Below are 17,182 nucleotides of genomic sequence, written 5' to 3' on the forward strand. Positions count from 1 at the left end.
CAATATATAATTCAGATATGCTTTAAAAAAATATTTAAACCATGAAATATTTGTAGCAGATTAGGTAAAGCATGGTACTTAAGAACATAACAGGTTACATATTAGGGAATAAACACGTGCGCTCACCTTGGAGCATGCTGCAAATTGTTCATTTGGCCATTGGAAAAGCCGCCATAGCTTAAGTCAATACCTGTTAATGTCAAATTTGGCTCAATGTTTTATTGACTGGCAATTTTGTGAATTAATAGCAAAACATGTGCAAGAATTCCATAGTGACAATCCTTCCTCTACTTCTGCTGCTATACTGCATCCTATAAAATATGCCTCCTCAGTCACAGTTTATTGGAGGTTTTTAATTTGAAGTCCAGTCTCATTACATAATATCTTAAATGACATAATAGGACAGCCTGCACTCTCTTTGGCATTTCAGTACCCTGTCCCCTTTTTTTCAAATCTGTTTCTAGATTTTGGTTTAAAAAAAAAAAAAAGGTTAGTGAACTATTCCAGGTTGGGCCAACTCTATACATTATATTTTTTTCAGTTTGATTAAACTGAGAATAACCAAGAATAGGTTTGTAAGCCTCTAATCTCTGTACTATAAAAAAAATGTAAAAATACATTTTAAAAAGGCTAGTTGGTAATGGAATACAAAAAAAAAATAGAAAAGCTAGCTCCAGTAGATTCTGCAGAAAACTTAACATTGTTACACTGTGAATTATACAGTGATTTTTATTGCAAGCTGCTGTCTTATTTGGATCGAGCCCAACAAATGTCTAATGGTTGGTTTATTATTATTGCTGCTGCCGCCCCTGTTGCCTCTGATCTACAGTGAGGTGCCATTCCATGACCATGAGGCATAAAGTTTAGTGTTCGCAAAGCCAGCACAGGCCATAAGGAAGACCATAAAAATTGTTAAGCCATGTATGTACAGGTTATTAAAATGCAGACTGATCATTTTTAAAGAAAGTAAGTATAATGTTCATATACTGTATGTATAATGTGTGGAGTTTAACTAATCACTAATAATTCATATGCAGGTGACCAACATAGATTTATTAAAAAACCTGTAATGATCATTTATGGAATATTTTCTGTCTTTCATAATAATCTGTCATATTGTATGATTAGCTTTTTTATTTTTCTTATCAGTAATTCACACTTACCTTAGTCAAGCAGAATACCTCTGGAGCCAAGAATGTTTTGTATAGTTTGTGCATTTAGTTAACACCTTGAGAGAGAGAGAGGAGCGCATATTTAAGTGTACCAAAGGTTAGGTGTGTGTCTATCTTATCACTAAGTTATTAAACAAATTACCTCTTTTAGACAAATAACTAGTGGCATACACCATTCAGTACATCTCTGGATGATGTAATTACTCTTTTATTTTTCTATATGTTATTACAGTTGATAGGAAAAGTCAATAACAATTGAACACTGCAGTATTTTTCAATGTGGTGTAACATTAATACACAGATGAAGAATATCAGAATATCCACACATTTTTGGCGGCCTGTATTTGGTGGTGATGTATCTGTTGGAATGTATTTTGTTACTCAAGTACTAATAAAATGAATTGCTGAGATTTTTACCAAATTCTTCCATTGTGTATCATCATGATTTTAAGTTCATTTTGGCTTTCATTGTGTTACAGTATTTAATGAATAGAAAATAAAACGTACTGTATCTTGTAAACATTGACATATTAAAACGATCTACACCAGAAAATTACAAAATTTGGACTACTTATCTAGTTTAAGCTAAACAGAGTACACAAACACTGATTTATACTAAATTTAGAAATTATTAACTAGGGCTGCAACGTTTAGTCGACGTAATCGACGACATCGACTACAAAAAATCTTCGACGCAGATTTTTTTATTGTCGACACGTCATAAACAGAACCTTCAATAGAAGCTCCAGTCACAAAGAACCACATTGGTTTTTGTAACTGCAATTCACTACATGAACGTCTGGGGTCAGTATCGTTTGTTATTGTTTGTTAAGACGGCACACAGTCCTACCAATGAAAAAGAACGTCTCAGGTGAAGAAGAATGTAGAGGGAAATAAACGTGGTTACAATTGTGAATTGGATAGAGGAGGGGGAAGGAGATGGAATAAAACTGAGACAGAAACTTTCTGAAGTGTGGGAGCACTTCACCGAAAAAGAAAGAAAAAGTTGAATGCAGATTATGCAAAGCGGAGCTTTCTTTTCACGGCAGCACCACCGCGATGCATGAGCATCTGAAACAAAAGCATCCTGGAGCTGTAATGACGCTGTCTGTTGAGAATTTATGCTGGCGCTGTTAGTTAGTTAGTTAGGGTCAGATCAGGAGGGGAGGGAGAGCATGAACGGAACTGAGAAAATAAAAGTGAAAAAAGCTAAATTTTACAAGTTAGACCTGGTCTGTTCATTTTCAAATAATATTGCATTAATGTGATGATGTTTTCTGATTGGTAGTATTCAGGTCATACAATGATTTCTTCAAAATGTCACATATATCAGTCTCTTTCTTTTTTTTTCCTCCTGGTGCTGCGCGCTGACACCTGAAGGCGTGCGCTTATTCAGTGCTAGCAGCAGCATGCAGGTGGCCGGTTGCTTGTGCTATAACCAGCTTGACCTGGCGGCGATCAAAGCACATGTACTGTGCAAGGCATGTACGCAGTCCACTGAGAAAAGAAGAGCGTTCATGGCTCACCTTGCAGAGGAACATTCTTTCCTCTGCATGTCCTGGAGTCCCGTGCAGACTGGGCAAGATCGGGGGGAAAAAAACGTACGCGAATGAATATGAATAATGTTGCATCCGTGCCACAATGTTTTCGGAAATGTACTGTAAGGTCATAAAATGAATAATTCCAAATATCATATATACCTATGTCTCTGTTTTTTTTGTCAGTGTGGCTTTGACATCACAGGCCTTAAGGCGCATACTAAGGGCTCATTTATACTTCATGCTCAGAACGCGTACGCGCCCGCATCATGGCTGCCACGCGTTCCCAGCGTTCATTTCACGCGTCCTCTGAGCAGGTCCTCAGAAATTAACGCGATGTGTGCGCGAGTTGCAGTACCAGCAAAAAGTCGGGGGGCGCAGTGTGCTAAAAGTCGGAACGTGACAACAGAGTCTCTGTTTACTATCTACATGTGACAGCAAGCCTCTATGGAGATCCTTCGGGGATCGATGTGCGCACTTTGCTTTTTGATGAATGGCTCAAATACAGCGCTATACATTATATAGCCGATGTGAAGTTGCAAAAAAAAACAAAATAGACGGCACAAAAGATGGTATGTGAGACTTTTAAAATGTATCGTGTAAATTTTATATACAGTATGTCTTTTGTATTTTTTAATTTTTGCAACTTAACAACAGCAACATAATGTATAGCGTTATATTTGAGCCACTGAGAAAAAAATAAAGGACACGGTGAAAACGTGTATTTTGTGATTAAAGTGGAAATTTCGGCTTTAATCTCGAAATGTCCACTTTAACCTCGTAGTTTACTTTATCATTAAAGCAGACGGTCGTAAACGTCATCCCAGTTTTTAATCGCTACGAGCTTCTTGGACCTGACAGCAGGTAAAGTAAAACAATAAAAAATAGATGGCACAAAAGATGGTATGTGAGACTTTTAAAATGTATCGTGTCATTACGGTCGGGAATATGCGACGCTTGAATATAAAAGCACTACGAATGCATCTGTATGTCGGCATTTTGCTTCAGCAGCGGAAAGCAGCAATAGATCGCCAAACAGAACAAATTAAATGTATGATATTCTAACTCTCTGCACATTTAGATTCTTTAGATATATACTTGATATCACTTTCATGATGAAATGCATTAAAATGTGTATGTTACATTTTACATATAATTTCGTTTAAATAATGAATACTGTTAATAAATACACACATGGGGGAATAATTACACACATGGGGGTGACACGGTGGTGGAGCGGTAGCACTGCTGTCTTACAGGGAGTTATATTGCTGGTATTTCCTGCTTGTATTCCACACTGTGCTCCGGTTTCCTTCCAAAGATATGCAGATTTGGGGATTTGGTGCTGCTAAAATGACGCTAGTGTATGTGTGTGCTTGTATTCACCTTGTGATGAGCTGAGGCCTCGTCAAGGGACTGTTTCTCACTCGTGCCCAATGCTTCCTGGAATGGACACATACATCCCTGGATTTATGGATTTAATCAATAAACATCCTTTTCACAGATATTGCGGTAAGGTGTTATCGGAATTTAATAGGTGTTTTAGGCAATTCACAACACAGAGAAGCCGAACATGTTCTCACCGCGATAATATCTCGCACTGCTACCTGGTGGATTCCTCCAGATTTACGTAAAGTACGCGCGCAAGTATAAACACTACAACGCTTGCGCAGCAGGAGCGTCTGCTGCAGCATGCGTCGCATCGCGTTAAGTATAACTCCGGCCTAATTCAGCGTAAGCAGGAACACTCAATAAAATTGAATAAAAAAAATCAAGTGACAATGAGATACGACTAAGGCAGATTTGCCAGTGTTTGTGTGTGTCAGCTTTTATCCATCCAGATCAGAGAATTTCCAGTTTGATTGATTGTCTGAAAACACCACTCACATCTACAGTTATTCCCAGTTTCAGATAAAAAGTAACAGCGTCAGATCCCTGGAGGGGCGATAGTATGTATCGTGATTGTGACTGAGAGAATAAAAGTGAAAAGAAAAAAAAAAGGTAACTTTTACAAGTACTATACATTTACAGTGGCTGTTACAGACACAAATCAGATGTGTTTATTGTATAATATTAATAATAAGAGCAACTCACTACTTAAAAATCAGCAATTCCTACCGCTGCACCACAGAGGCTATTGTATCGTCGTTGAACCTTTTGCAAAAGTGTTTATTTGATCTTTGCACTTCAGGCTTTGCATATTATATAGTTTATGTCTACATTTTGTCATTTATTACTAAGATATGAAAATGCAGAGAGATCAGGGTGACATTCACAGGTTGACAGACGTGAGCAAATGAGGTAAGACATGCACTGGAGCCCAGAACAGGATGTGCAACCACAGGTCGCTGGCAGCAAAAAAGTCAGGCAAGAAATAATTGTGACTAATCGAAAAATAAATTGAACGATGCGTCGACTACCAAAATCATTAGTTGCAGCCCTGTTATTAACCAATGTAATGCAAAATCAAGCTGAGAAGGAATAAACTACAGCTTAAATAGTGCAGCTACAGGTATAGCATTTGTTTACTCCCATTCCAAGAGAACATGTGTGTCATTAATATTTCTACAAATCTGAGATTTAGCTAACGTAGTCTTTTTTTCTGTAATTGTCACATACCATCAATCGGAAAAAGTGTAGATACATAGATAGAAAGACAGACTCTTTTATTAATGCCGAATGAAATTGCTGGGTCACAGCAGCAGACAAAAAAGGCACAAATATGCATATGACAAGAATTATGATAATTGTATGCTAACAAGGTACAAATGCACATGTTACATGAGTTATCTGTAAGTAGATTAGTGAAGTGTTGGTATTTACTGTAAATGTAAATTGATCAGAATTCAACATACTTGTAAGTAACAATTTCAAAGCACTGGATGTCATTGGTATAGTATACTACTGCACATGGTGTTATTGTCTGTTAAAATGTCTGCTGGAACAGCTCAGTATCATTCTAAACAACCAGGGCACAATACCACCTTGGCTAAGAGGTGACTTATTGTACAGCCTGATGGGCAGAAAATAGGAATAATAGGAATAATAATATAACCTACACTTACAGCAGCTTTAACTAAATGGCGTATAGTTGTTGAACACTGCTGAAGGACAAGTTACAGAACACTCTCTGTACAACACCTCAAATAATGTACCACAACAGCATTGTATTTCTATAGCATACTTTCTTACAAGGTCTCTAGCTGAAACTGCTTTACAAGATGTTGAAGGAAAGATTGCCAGAAAAAAAGTAAAACAACAAATAAATATTCATATGAATAAATAAATCAAATATTAAGAAAAACTAAATAAGAATAAATCAATATAGATTTAAATGATACAGATACACAAGTAATACATAAAGCTGAATCCTTAATTATGGATTGGATTTTAATGCAATACTCAAATTGGCAAGATAATGGGAAGAAAAGCAATCTGCATGGTTTCCAAAGCTTAAAGACCACCCAGCCCCTACTGGGCATTCAATAAAGCACGAATGTGCTTAAAGGATAATTTTGGCGTTTTTCAAGTTAAAGTTAATTTTTTTACAATCATGGTATATATTATTTTGCCACATGAAATTGCATTCTGAAAATTTATATTTTAAAATTTCCTTGTCTGGTCTTGCAGCTTTCAATGAGACTAATGGATGCACAATTTATAAAGATGCCACAATTTTATATGGCAAATGAATATATACCATGATTGTGAAGAAATAACATTGACTTGTAAAATACCAAATACTTTTAAGTAGTTCATATTTTTCATGCTTCATTCTAGAAGATTTGATGCAGTGGGTAATCCACATTCATTCTGACATCATAGGCAGGTACAAAGTGCTGTGATCAGATGATGGTGATGCAAAACACCAACTCAGAAAACCAAGAAAACTACAGATGAATAATGGAAGCGTATGACATTTCAATACATTTGTAATCTTTTAGAAGTGAAACTAGAAAAGTGGTTTATTAAGAATTTCATAAAATGTTCCATTCTATTATCATGGTGTATCTCTGTTAGTAAGGCATTCCAGGTTTTCCTGGCTAATATTCCTGCTGCTGCATTCTGAACTAACTGCAACTGATTGATGTCTTTCTTAGATAATCCTGTTAGGAGTGCAATTGCAGTAATTTAGTTGACTAGAAACAAAGTTTGCTTTAATTTATCAGCATTCTGCATTGTTATAAGAGGTTTAGCTTTTGCAATATTCCTTAAATAAAAAACTGCAGTTTTGGTATTATAGTTAATGTGTGTGTGATATAACACATTAGGTCTGAGTCCATGATTACACCAAAACTACTATATTTTCCTCCTACAATTAAAGCCAGTTGTGAGCAGGGAAAGCATCATCCACAGGATCAACCTTGTCTCTCCATCCTCGCATACCTTAAACATTGGGAATGTGTACTTTAGCATACTGGTACTGTGGAAAAAAGCTATGTTTCACTTGAAGGATAAAGGGCAGGAGCCGAGATGCAAAAATTATTTACCTGTTACAAAAATTTTGCATGTATCACTACACAACTGTCATTGTATTTACTACATCTAATGCATCATATTGTGCAGTACTTATTTTGTAATACCTATAAAATGTGTGGAAATAAGTGTGTAGCTTATTATCATATTTACTTTTTGAGTAAAATGAGGCATATGTATGACATATGACAAGCCTATGTAAAATATTTACAGTACACTATCCTTAGATATTGCATAAATTTTAAATCGTTAAGCAAGAAAAAATAAGGTCAGAGAGATAATGTTGGTTTTCCACAGGGGCAGCACTAAATTGTATATTACACTATTATAAGCCTTTAAAAATGAAATTGTTGTTAAAGTATATTTAGTTTCTTTGTACCACACTGAATTTATCCAGAGACCACTAATGATGGAATCCTGCTGTGATCTCAATATTGTAATTATGCTATGATTAATCTTAGAAATTGCTGTTATAAGCCCTTTTATTTTTCAATTGTGTGGTTGTGAAGTTTAATTTTCACATGCTATAAAACTTGAGAGGCCAATAAATGAGTTGGATTTTATTGTATCAGTAAAAAATTAACAAATATAATTGAAAGTTCAGGGTTTGTCAAAACTGAGAGGATTTTTTTGTTTCTCAGCATGTTCCCTTCTTCATTTCTTTACTAGAACATTTCAATTACTTTGGAGTAGATGAAAGACTTGGTCCAATAGCCATAAGCATCCGAAGAGAGAAACTAGAAGACAGCAAGGACTACAAAGAACAATACCAGTATAGGATTATCTTCAGGACCAGTGAGGTACGTAGTGTGCGGATGTTAACCTTCTTTTAATTTATAACCAATAAGCAAAGAAAATGTTCTGTAATGCTGAATCTGCCCTGTTTCTGCTTAACTATATATATATATATATATATATATATATATATATATATATATATATATATATACACACACAGTGGTGTGAAAAACTATTTGCCCCCTTCCTGATTTCTTATTCTTTTCTATGTTTGTCAAACAAAATGTTTCTGATCATCAAATACATTTAACCATTAGTCAAATATAACACAAGTAAACACAAAATACAGTTTTTAAATGATGGTTTTTATTATTTAGGAGAAAAAATCCAAACCTACATGGCCCTGTGTGAAAAAGTAATTGCCCCTTGTTCAAAAATCACCTAACTGTGGTGTATCACACCTGAGTTCAATTTCCGTAGCCACCTCCAGGCCTGATTACTGCCACACCTTTTCAATCAAGAAATCACTTAAATAGGAGCTGCCTGACACAGAGAAGTAGACCAAAAGCACCTCAAAAGCTAGACATCATGCCAAGATTCAAAGAAATTCAGGAACAAATGAGAACAGAAGTAATTGAGATATATCAGTCTGGTAAAGGTTATAAAGCCATTTCTAAAGCTTTGGGACTCCAGCGAACCACAGTGAGAGCCATTATCCACAAATGGCAAAAACATGGAACAGTGGTGAACCTTCCCAGGAGTGTCTGGCTGACCAAAATTACCCCCAGAGCGCAGAGACGACTCATCCGAGAGGTCACAAAAGACCCCAGGACAACGTCTGAAGAACTGCAGGCCTCACTTGCCTCAATTAAGGTCAGTGTTCACGACTCCACCATAAAAAAGAGACTGGGCAAAAACGGCCTCCATGGCAGATTTCCAAGACGCAAACCACTGTTAAGCAAAAAGAACATTAGGGCTCATCTCAATTTTGCTAAGAAACATCTCAGTGATTGCCAAGACTTTTGGGAAAATACCTTGTGGACTGATGAGACAAAAGTTGAACTTTTTGGAAGGCAAATGTCCCGTTACATCTGGCGTAAAAGGAACACAGCATTTCAGAAAAGAACATCATACCAACAGTAAAATATGGTGGTGGTGGTAGTGTGATGGTCTGGGGTTGTTTTGCTGCTTCAGGACCTGGAAGGCTTGCTGTGATAGATGGAACCATGAATTCTACTGTCTACCAAAAATCCTGAAGGAGAATGTCCGCCATCTGTTCGTCAACTCAAGCTGAAGCGATCTTGGGTGCTGCAACAGGACAATGACCCAAAACACACCAGCAAATCCACCTCTGAATGGCTGAAGAAAAACAAAATGAAGACTTTGGAGTGGCCTAGTCAAAGTCCTGACCTGAATCCAATTGAGATGCTATGGCATGACCTTAAAAAGGCGGTTCATGCTAGAAAACCCTCAAATAAAGCTGAATTACAACAATTCTGCAAAGATGAGTGGGCCAAAATTCCTCCAGAGCTGTAAAGACTCATTGCAAGTTATCGCAAACGCTTGATTGCAGTTATTGCTGCTAAGGGTGGCCCAACCAGTTATTAGGTTCAGGGGGCAATTACTTTTTCACACAGGGCCATGTAGGTTTGGATTTTTTCTCCCTAAATAATAAAACCATCATTTAAAAAACTGCATTTTGTGTTTACTTGTGTTATATTTGACTAATGGTTAAATGTGTTTGATGATCAGAAACATTTTGTGTGACAAACATGCAAAAGAATAAGAAATCAGGAAGGGGCAAATAGTTTTTCCACCACTATATATATATATATATATATATATATATATATATATATATATATATATATATTTATATATTCATCATGTTTAAAATCTTTCTTTGTAAATGAATAGGCTTTCATCTTCCTTCTCAGAGCTACAAATGAACAAGTACAACAATAAAGTCATAACACTATGTTTTTTTGGATTCTGTTAATAATTTAAGTACATTCTAACTCTTCAGACTTACTAGTCCCTTTGATAGAAGAATATACTAAAAAGGTGAACACATTAATTCTGAAAACCTCCTATAAATTTTCTGCAAGTTTCTAAGAATACGTTTATTTTGTTTTTACTGTCTAATTCTTTTGCCGGGTGTGTGTTGTTATTCCAGCAAAGCTTACATAGTGACCTTCACAGACAGGAATACACTTGATCCCTTGTTAATCTGGAAAATTCCTTACCACTTTTCATGGTAGAGCCAAATAAAATAGCCCAGACTTCAAGAAAGTAGTCTTAATTTCATGGCAAAAGGTATTTCTGAAAGCAAAATAAAATTATTAATGACAACCCATCTGTCTTACCCTTTCACATTCTGTAAAGGGCTTTTAGAAAATCCACTTGCTTATTTTTAGAGGAGGCCAAAGGATTGATCATTCTTTCGGAACTGTGGATAAAACAGTGGATACTGTAATAAATTAAAGGACAGAGAGAGCTACATACTAAAATTAAAAGACTTAAACAGATCTGGGTTAGTGTGGGCAGTAACCCATATTTATTTTTTCAGTTTGTGTAGAGCCAAAGCCCTGGGTTGGGTGATGTTTAGTACAGGTTATAGCCTTTATGGATTGCCCCAAGTTTATTGTGCAATGTTTAATCAATTGATGTTATCATTATTTCTCTTCTCTGTACCTTTTTGACACTTCCAACAGTGACAATTGCTGCAAGAGACATTCTCTAAATATACTTCTATACACCTAGAAAGTGGCAATTGCAGCAGTGACTGAAATGAAAGTTGGTATGAGAGTGAAGTTCAATGGGGGTCGCAGCCATGCATTTTACAATGCATTTACTTGTGTCTCTGTGTTCAGTAACTTATTTTTTTCTGGCATTACGGGTTTCTGCTATAGTGGTCCAAACGTTCTTATACATTGGTAACAAATTATTCAGACCTATTCACTTTTTTCACATTTACTTACGTTGTAGCCTTGTGTCTAAATTAATTTTTTCCCACAGTAAGCATCACTTAATGCCCCAGAATGACAATGTGAAAACAGAATTTTAGAAATGTTTGCAAATTTGTAAAAAAAAGTCTGTATTGGCATAAGATGTCCTAATTTGGGGGTATTCATAAGAAACGTAACAATTTACTTTGTGATGTTTAAATTTTAAATATTCTCAATTGTAATAGAAATTTGTCTTGTTTCACCCTATAACAGAGGCCTGTAAAGAGCTAGATCCCTAGTGATGGATCAAAAATAATATATTTGTAATCACTGACTGATACATCATGCTCATTTTTGACATTTGTCATTTTTAACTTTCTGGGAGTGGTTTTTAAAGGGCTAGGAACACTGGTAAAGAAACAAATATCAAAATATTATATTTATTATAGCAACCTTAAAATGGCATAAAATGACAACCCACATGTCCATTTTACTGATCCCCATTTTTTCAAAGTTATGTGTAAAGGAGTAACTTTGAACCATCGTATCCTCGTTGTAACCTCTGGAGGTGGTTAATGTGGCACACACAAGTCTTTCTGATGTTTTTTACAGAAGATACCTAGTGGTTTATTATTTAACATAAGTGTGTCATTTCTTGCACAAAATATGGTTCAAAAATGGCCCAAGAATTAGGATTTTCCCTTTTGGTGTAGAGGACCAAAAATATGGGAGAAACTGAAAAAGATCAGTCAGAACAGTATATCATATGTAAGGGTTTTCTTGTACTGGTGAGTCAGGAGATACAGAACACAAAAACCTAATGTGATTACATTGCATTTATAGGTATTTTTTATAAACACAAAAATAAGCTGAAATATTGCATTAACACAAGTATTCAGGCCTTTAACTCAATTGTTTATGGAGTCTCCTTGGGTTTGATGCAACAACCTTTTCATGCCTGGATTTGGGAATATTTTACCTATTCATGGGTGCAGATTGTGTCCAGCTATGATTGGATGGAAAACATCAGTGGACAACTGCTTTTGTGTGTCCCAAGATTGATTGGGTTAAATTCTAAGCAATGGTTAGATAACTCTGAGCTGCCCCTAAGCCAATCCTTTGTTATTATTGCTTTGTGCTAAGAGGCATTGTCTTGTTCAACACAGTGAAGTACAGAGTGCTTTGGAGCAGGTTTTCATTAAGTGTATCTCTGTACTTTGCTCCTTTTAGGTTTCCCTTATCCCTGACTAGTCTCCTTGTCCTTGTCACTGAAAAAAAAACCTTAAAACATGATGCGACCACCACCATGCTTCACCATTGAAATGGTATTACACAGGTGATGAGTGGTGCATGGTTCTTTCTAGAAATTATGCTAATCTTGGTTTCATCAGACCAGAGAATCTTGTTTCTCAATGTCTGAGAGTGATCTGGCTGGCTATGTGGAAACTCCCATGTTTCTGTTACAGAGGATAGAGGTCTGTCTGGGCACTCTGTCATAAAGCTCAGACCAGTGGAGTATTGCAGTGATGGTTGTATTTCTTTCTCAGTCTCCACACAGGTCAGCTGTATGTATTTGATACCTAGAGACCTTTACATAATACCAGGTCTGTGGAGTCGGAGTCGATGAGTCGGAGACAATTTTGGGTACCTGGAGTCGGAGTCGGCAAAAAGTTAACCGACTCCGACTCCTACTAAATTTAAATGGGAATTAAAAAAGTAAGTTGAAATGTCCCAATTCACAAACAGTCATAATGAACTACTTCTCTGCTGTAAGAATAAAACCCAATGCATGCAGTGCATAATGTTACCACAAAACGAACATGTCAAGTAACCATGAAGCATGCTTTTCATTGACTGTATGCGTCACTATATGGGATGTAATGCAAAGGTAAGGTGCGGCACCGCTTTCCATTGTGACGTGTTCCACTGTTACAGGGAACTGTGAACCTAGCCTAAAGCCCCCCGTACATTTACAGATGCACTGCCGATTTTTTCGGCCGTTCAACGAGTCATTACGCGTCAAACGCCTGAAAATCATCTGGTGTGTTCTCAGCTCCGTCGGCTCCCCTTCGCTATGCGCTAGTGAAGAGAGCCAAAGGAGCCGAGAACACAGATCTCCCTACCTGTCTCCAGCAGAGGCTCGTTCTGCTGATCAGCTGGCCGGTGAGTGACACAATGCACTAAACTTCTGGCTGGCTGACAGAGGAGACAGCCACTGCAGCAGACAGAGGCATCACATTACTTTGGATGGGGGCAGTGGTCGAGATTTTCGGCAATCTGGATCTGCCCGTCCATGTGGGCAATCTGCGGCCGCCAATCAAGTGCCGCGATTGTACACGCACATCCTTCGGTGGCAAAATCGGGCACGGATCGCTGCGTATTTGGGGGCCTTAACTCTCGCTGATAATTAGGTAAATGTTTTTTGCAGGACTAGAGACACTTGTATAAGTGAAGGGAATAAACTTAAACTTTAAACCTGACTATGGGATTCAAACATGATTCATGATTTCCTTTAACTATAATTGTATTCCAAGTTTAATATAGGTTTTCCAGATATTGTTTTTAGTTCATATAGTTAAGCTTTTTTTTTTGTTTTAAAAGTTAAAACTACCAAAGAATGTGGTTTGTATTTTTGAACCAATACATTTCCTGTTCCTGATTTTTATGCCTGCTATTACTATCCAGACACTTGTTTAAAAAATAAATAAATAAACAAAACCTTGTTTTCATTGTGTTTGTCTTTAATCTGCCATTATAGTAGAGTGTTGGCTTCCTAGCCAGTAGTTCTGTGGTGAAATGACATGTATGTTGCCTTCCTTTCCTTCAATGGACGAAGAAAATACATTAGCATAGTATATACATACAGAGGAGTCGGAGTCGGAAGATTTAGAAACTGAGGAGTCGGAGCATTTATCTACCGACTCCACAGCCCTGCATAATACAATTAATTATTGCCCACAACCTCACCACTACAAGTGGAAGATAAGTGTAATGAGTGGGTGATATTTTGGCTAATACAGGTAATGTATCTTTGATTTTATATGTGAAGTCTATGCTGTATTGTAAATTATAGAAAGGAGCAATGAAAATTCCTTTTTACAATCTAAAATTACTTCAGGTAAAAATAGAATTGGATGTTATTAGTTTAATGATTATGTGAAGTAATAAAGTTATGTATTCTTAAAAGTTTTTGTAGAACACATTTGTAGTTTTTAACCCATGGTTCTTTCAGATTTTACTTATTTCTTTGTAAAGCACAGTTGTTTATACAACAATCATAATCCATGTGGGTAGTTTGTTATAATTGTCCTGTGTTGCCACATTCTAAAATTAACCTTTTGGGTGGCAAATGATGACTGTTAACTCAAGCCAAGTTCCTACACGAATGCTGCAAAAATAGTCAAGATAGGAAAGACTTTGTAATGGCTGTTCAGATAAATTACTGTAACATAACCTTATGCAACCTGCTAAATCAAAATAATGTCGCTGAAGCTGCTCCTCTGTCTGGAGATGATACTGTTTAGTGGATGCAGTGGATTATTCATGATTGCCAGGAGTTTGCTTAATGCCCGTCGCTCTGCCACAGATGTTAAACTGTCCAACTTTACTCCTACAATAGAGCCATTATTAAATTACTAAATTATTATTAATTTAAATTAAAGCATTTCTCTCCAAATGCACGTCTATCTTTGACCATTTACTGTTTGTTCATTGATCTACTGATATTTATCACAGTAGCTTACTACATACAGAATAAAAAATTTTTATTACTGAAGAATATTTGTTTAGTTTTTGCATATTTTTAGTTAACATGTTAATAAGTCCTCTTTAGTTACTGTATATGTTAATAAAATCTTCCTGATTATTTCTGTAGCTAATAACTCTTCGAGGCACAGTCTTAGAAGATGCAGTTCCCTCCACTACAAAGCATGGTACAATTCGAGGTCTGCCACTGAAAGATGTGCTGGAGTACATCATTCCTGAACTGAACACACCCTGCTTACGGCTTGCCATGAGCACTCCCAAGGTGACGGAGCAGTTGCTGAAGCTGGACGAACAAGGGGTGAGTAAAATGTTAGCACCATTCCTGTTTTGGCATCTTTTTACTTTAAATAACATCACTTAATTTGGTGATTTTGATTACACTTGATATACATCAACATTAGATTTATTTTTGAGTTTTGCATATCCTACTAAAATAGAAACAAGGATGGTATGCCATTAGAAAAAAATGGTGGTAATCTAATAGTAATGGTATTCAATTAGATAGTTCATAAAGATAACACACTTGTTCATTTTTCCAGGTTTTATGATTAAATTGACGTTTTTCATTTTTTTCCTTCATTTTATAAGCACAGTTGGACAGCCAAGGGGAGTGGTTTTAGAACGATTATGTGCCTGTTATTTCCCTCTTCAAAATACAAGGAATCAAAAGGCTAAAGCTGGATTTTTGACTAACTGCTGAACTGGTCAGCATATACTTAACAACATTAGTATTTCTTTAGTTGTATTTTTAATATATGTCTTTTATGCCTGTTCTTAATTATTATTATTATATCTAGTAGTATAGTATTAATGTCAACAATTTGTGAAAGTAGTGAAAATTACTGAAAACCCCCCAACCATATAACATAGCTGTTAAGTATGTCTGCTGTACTTAAACATGCTACATTATTATTTACCTTTTAAATTTGGTATTGTATAAAATTGAACTACATTCAATCAAATAGCCTACTTGTTGTGTTATACTGTTAAATTTATATATTTGCATTTAGACATTTTATAAATAAAATATGCTCACTTCTAAATTAACGTTAATTTACCCAATATCTGTAGTCAACTGCTAGTTTTCTTTGGCATCAATTATTAAAAACCAGTAATGGCACAATGCATGATAACGTGCAGTGAATACACTTGACTTGAGCATTCCTAGTTTTTATTCCCTTTCTCTGTACGTTTACCATTCATTTGCTCAGAGGTCGATGCACTTGCTGCTTCCTGAGAAGTTTTTCTTTTCTCCACCCTAGCGGCCCGCTTCTTCAATTCTTTCATCTGTATCTTTTTGCATTAAAACTGATTAAGTCAGTGTTTGTGTTGCAATTACTTAGTACGTTTTCTTTAATTTTTCACTTAATCTGGTATGATATGAAGAGGTGTAGGGGAAGTGACGGCGAAGGTGATAGGGAATGAGAACAGCTCCCGTATGCATGCGCCGCACAGGCACCCTGCTGGCCGCTGCCGATAGTTGATTCTACAATAAAATAAAATAAAAAAGGGAATTACCTTGGAAGTAAATCAACACCTTGAATGTGGATAGTAGACATCACGTAGTATATGTGTACCAAATTTTAGGTCGATAGTTCAAACAGTTTGGTAGCTGCAGGTGATTTAAAATCCTGGACAGACAAATGGACAGCCATGGTAGCATATTATAAGAAGATTGGAGGTGGTGGCATTTACAGCTTCGCCTATGGCAGCAGAAACGCTTGAGCTGCTTTGGAGGCAATGTCATTTTTTTCCACTCGGTGCTGCTTTTGGTTCCATTTCTGCTTTCAATCAATCAATCAATCAACATTTATTTATATAGCACATATTCATATAAAAAAATGTAGCTCAAAGTGCTTTACAAAATGAATAGAAAAATAGAAGACACAATAAAAAATAAACATAAGTCAACATTAATTAACATAGAATAAGTAAGGTCCGATGGCCAGGGTGGACAGAAAAACAAAAACAAAAAAAACTCCAAAGCTGGAGAAAAAATAAAATCTGTAGGGGTTCCAGACCACGAGACCGCCCAGTCCCCTCTGGGCAATCTACCTAACATAAGTCAAACAGTCCTCTTTGTATTTAGGGTTTTCATGGAAGGACCTGATGATGATGGTCACGTAGACTTCTGGCTTTCAGTCCATCAATGTATCCGAACCCACTGCAATGTCCAGGAAAAGAAAAGCTGATAGAGAAGACCATTTTAAGACAGACATGAGGCAGAGTGTATGATTGTGATTAACTAAAGCATACTGTGTGTCTTATTTGTAAAGAAAATGTGAGGGGAGTTGTTTGTTGATATGCTTGATGCCGCCCCAAAATATACTGTGTGAAGTGTTATTTTTGGCCCACAATAAAATTGAATTTGACACCCCTGTCTCATATTCACAATATTTAAGTTGGAAGTGAATTTCCTCTTTTGTGAATTAGATACTGGTTCTGTAGTGAAGATCTAAGGTGTGCACGGTGTTACAAATCATTTTACATTTCAGTACTATTCTGCCTGCCCCCTGGTGGACATATGTGATTTTAGAGTGCATTA

General features: G+C 36.4%; 1 protein-coding gene across 4 annotated transcripts in view; it reads left to right on the forward strand.

Moving 5' to 3' along the window:
- sipa1l3 (signal-induced proliferation-associated 1 like 3) overlaps positions 1-17,182 on the forward strand; it is a 306,750-nt gene that overhangs the window by 164,367 nt on the left and 125,201 nt on the right. For all 4 annotated transcript variants that reach the window (XM_039768114.1, XM_039768115.1, XM_039768116.1 and 1 more), the window contains 2 exons: positions 7,856-7,986; positions 14,747-14,935. In XM_039768114.1, coding sequence (XP_039624048.1) covers positions 7,856-7,986; positions 14,747-14,935 — 320 coding nt within the window. The remainder of the gene's footprint in view (positions 1-7,855; positions 7,987-14,746; positions 14,936-17,182) is intronic.

This window comes from Polypterus senegalus, chromosome 11 (genome assembly GCF_016835505.1).
Source record: "Polypterus senegalus isolate Bchr_013 chromosome 11, ASM1683550v1, whole genome shotgun sequence".
Taxonomy (NCBI): domain Eukaryota; kingdom Metazoa; phylum Chordata; class Cladistia; order Polypteriformes; family Polypteridae; genus Polypterus; species Polypterus senegalus.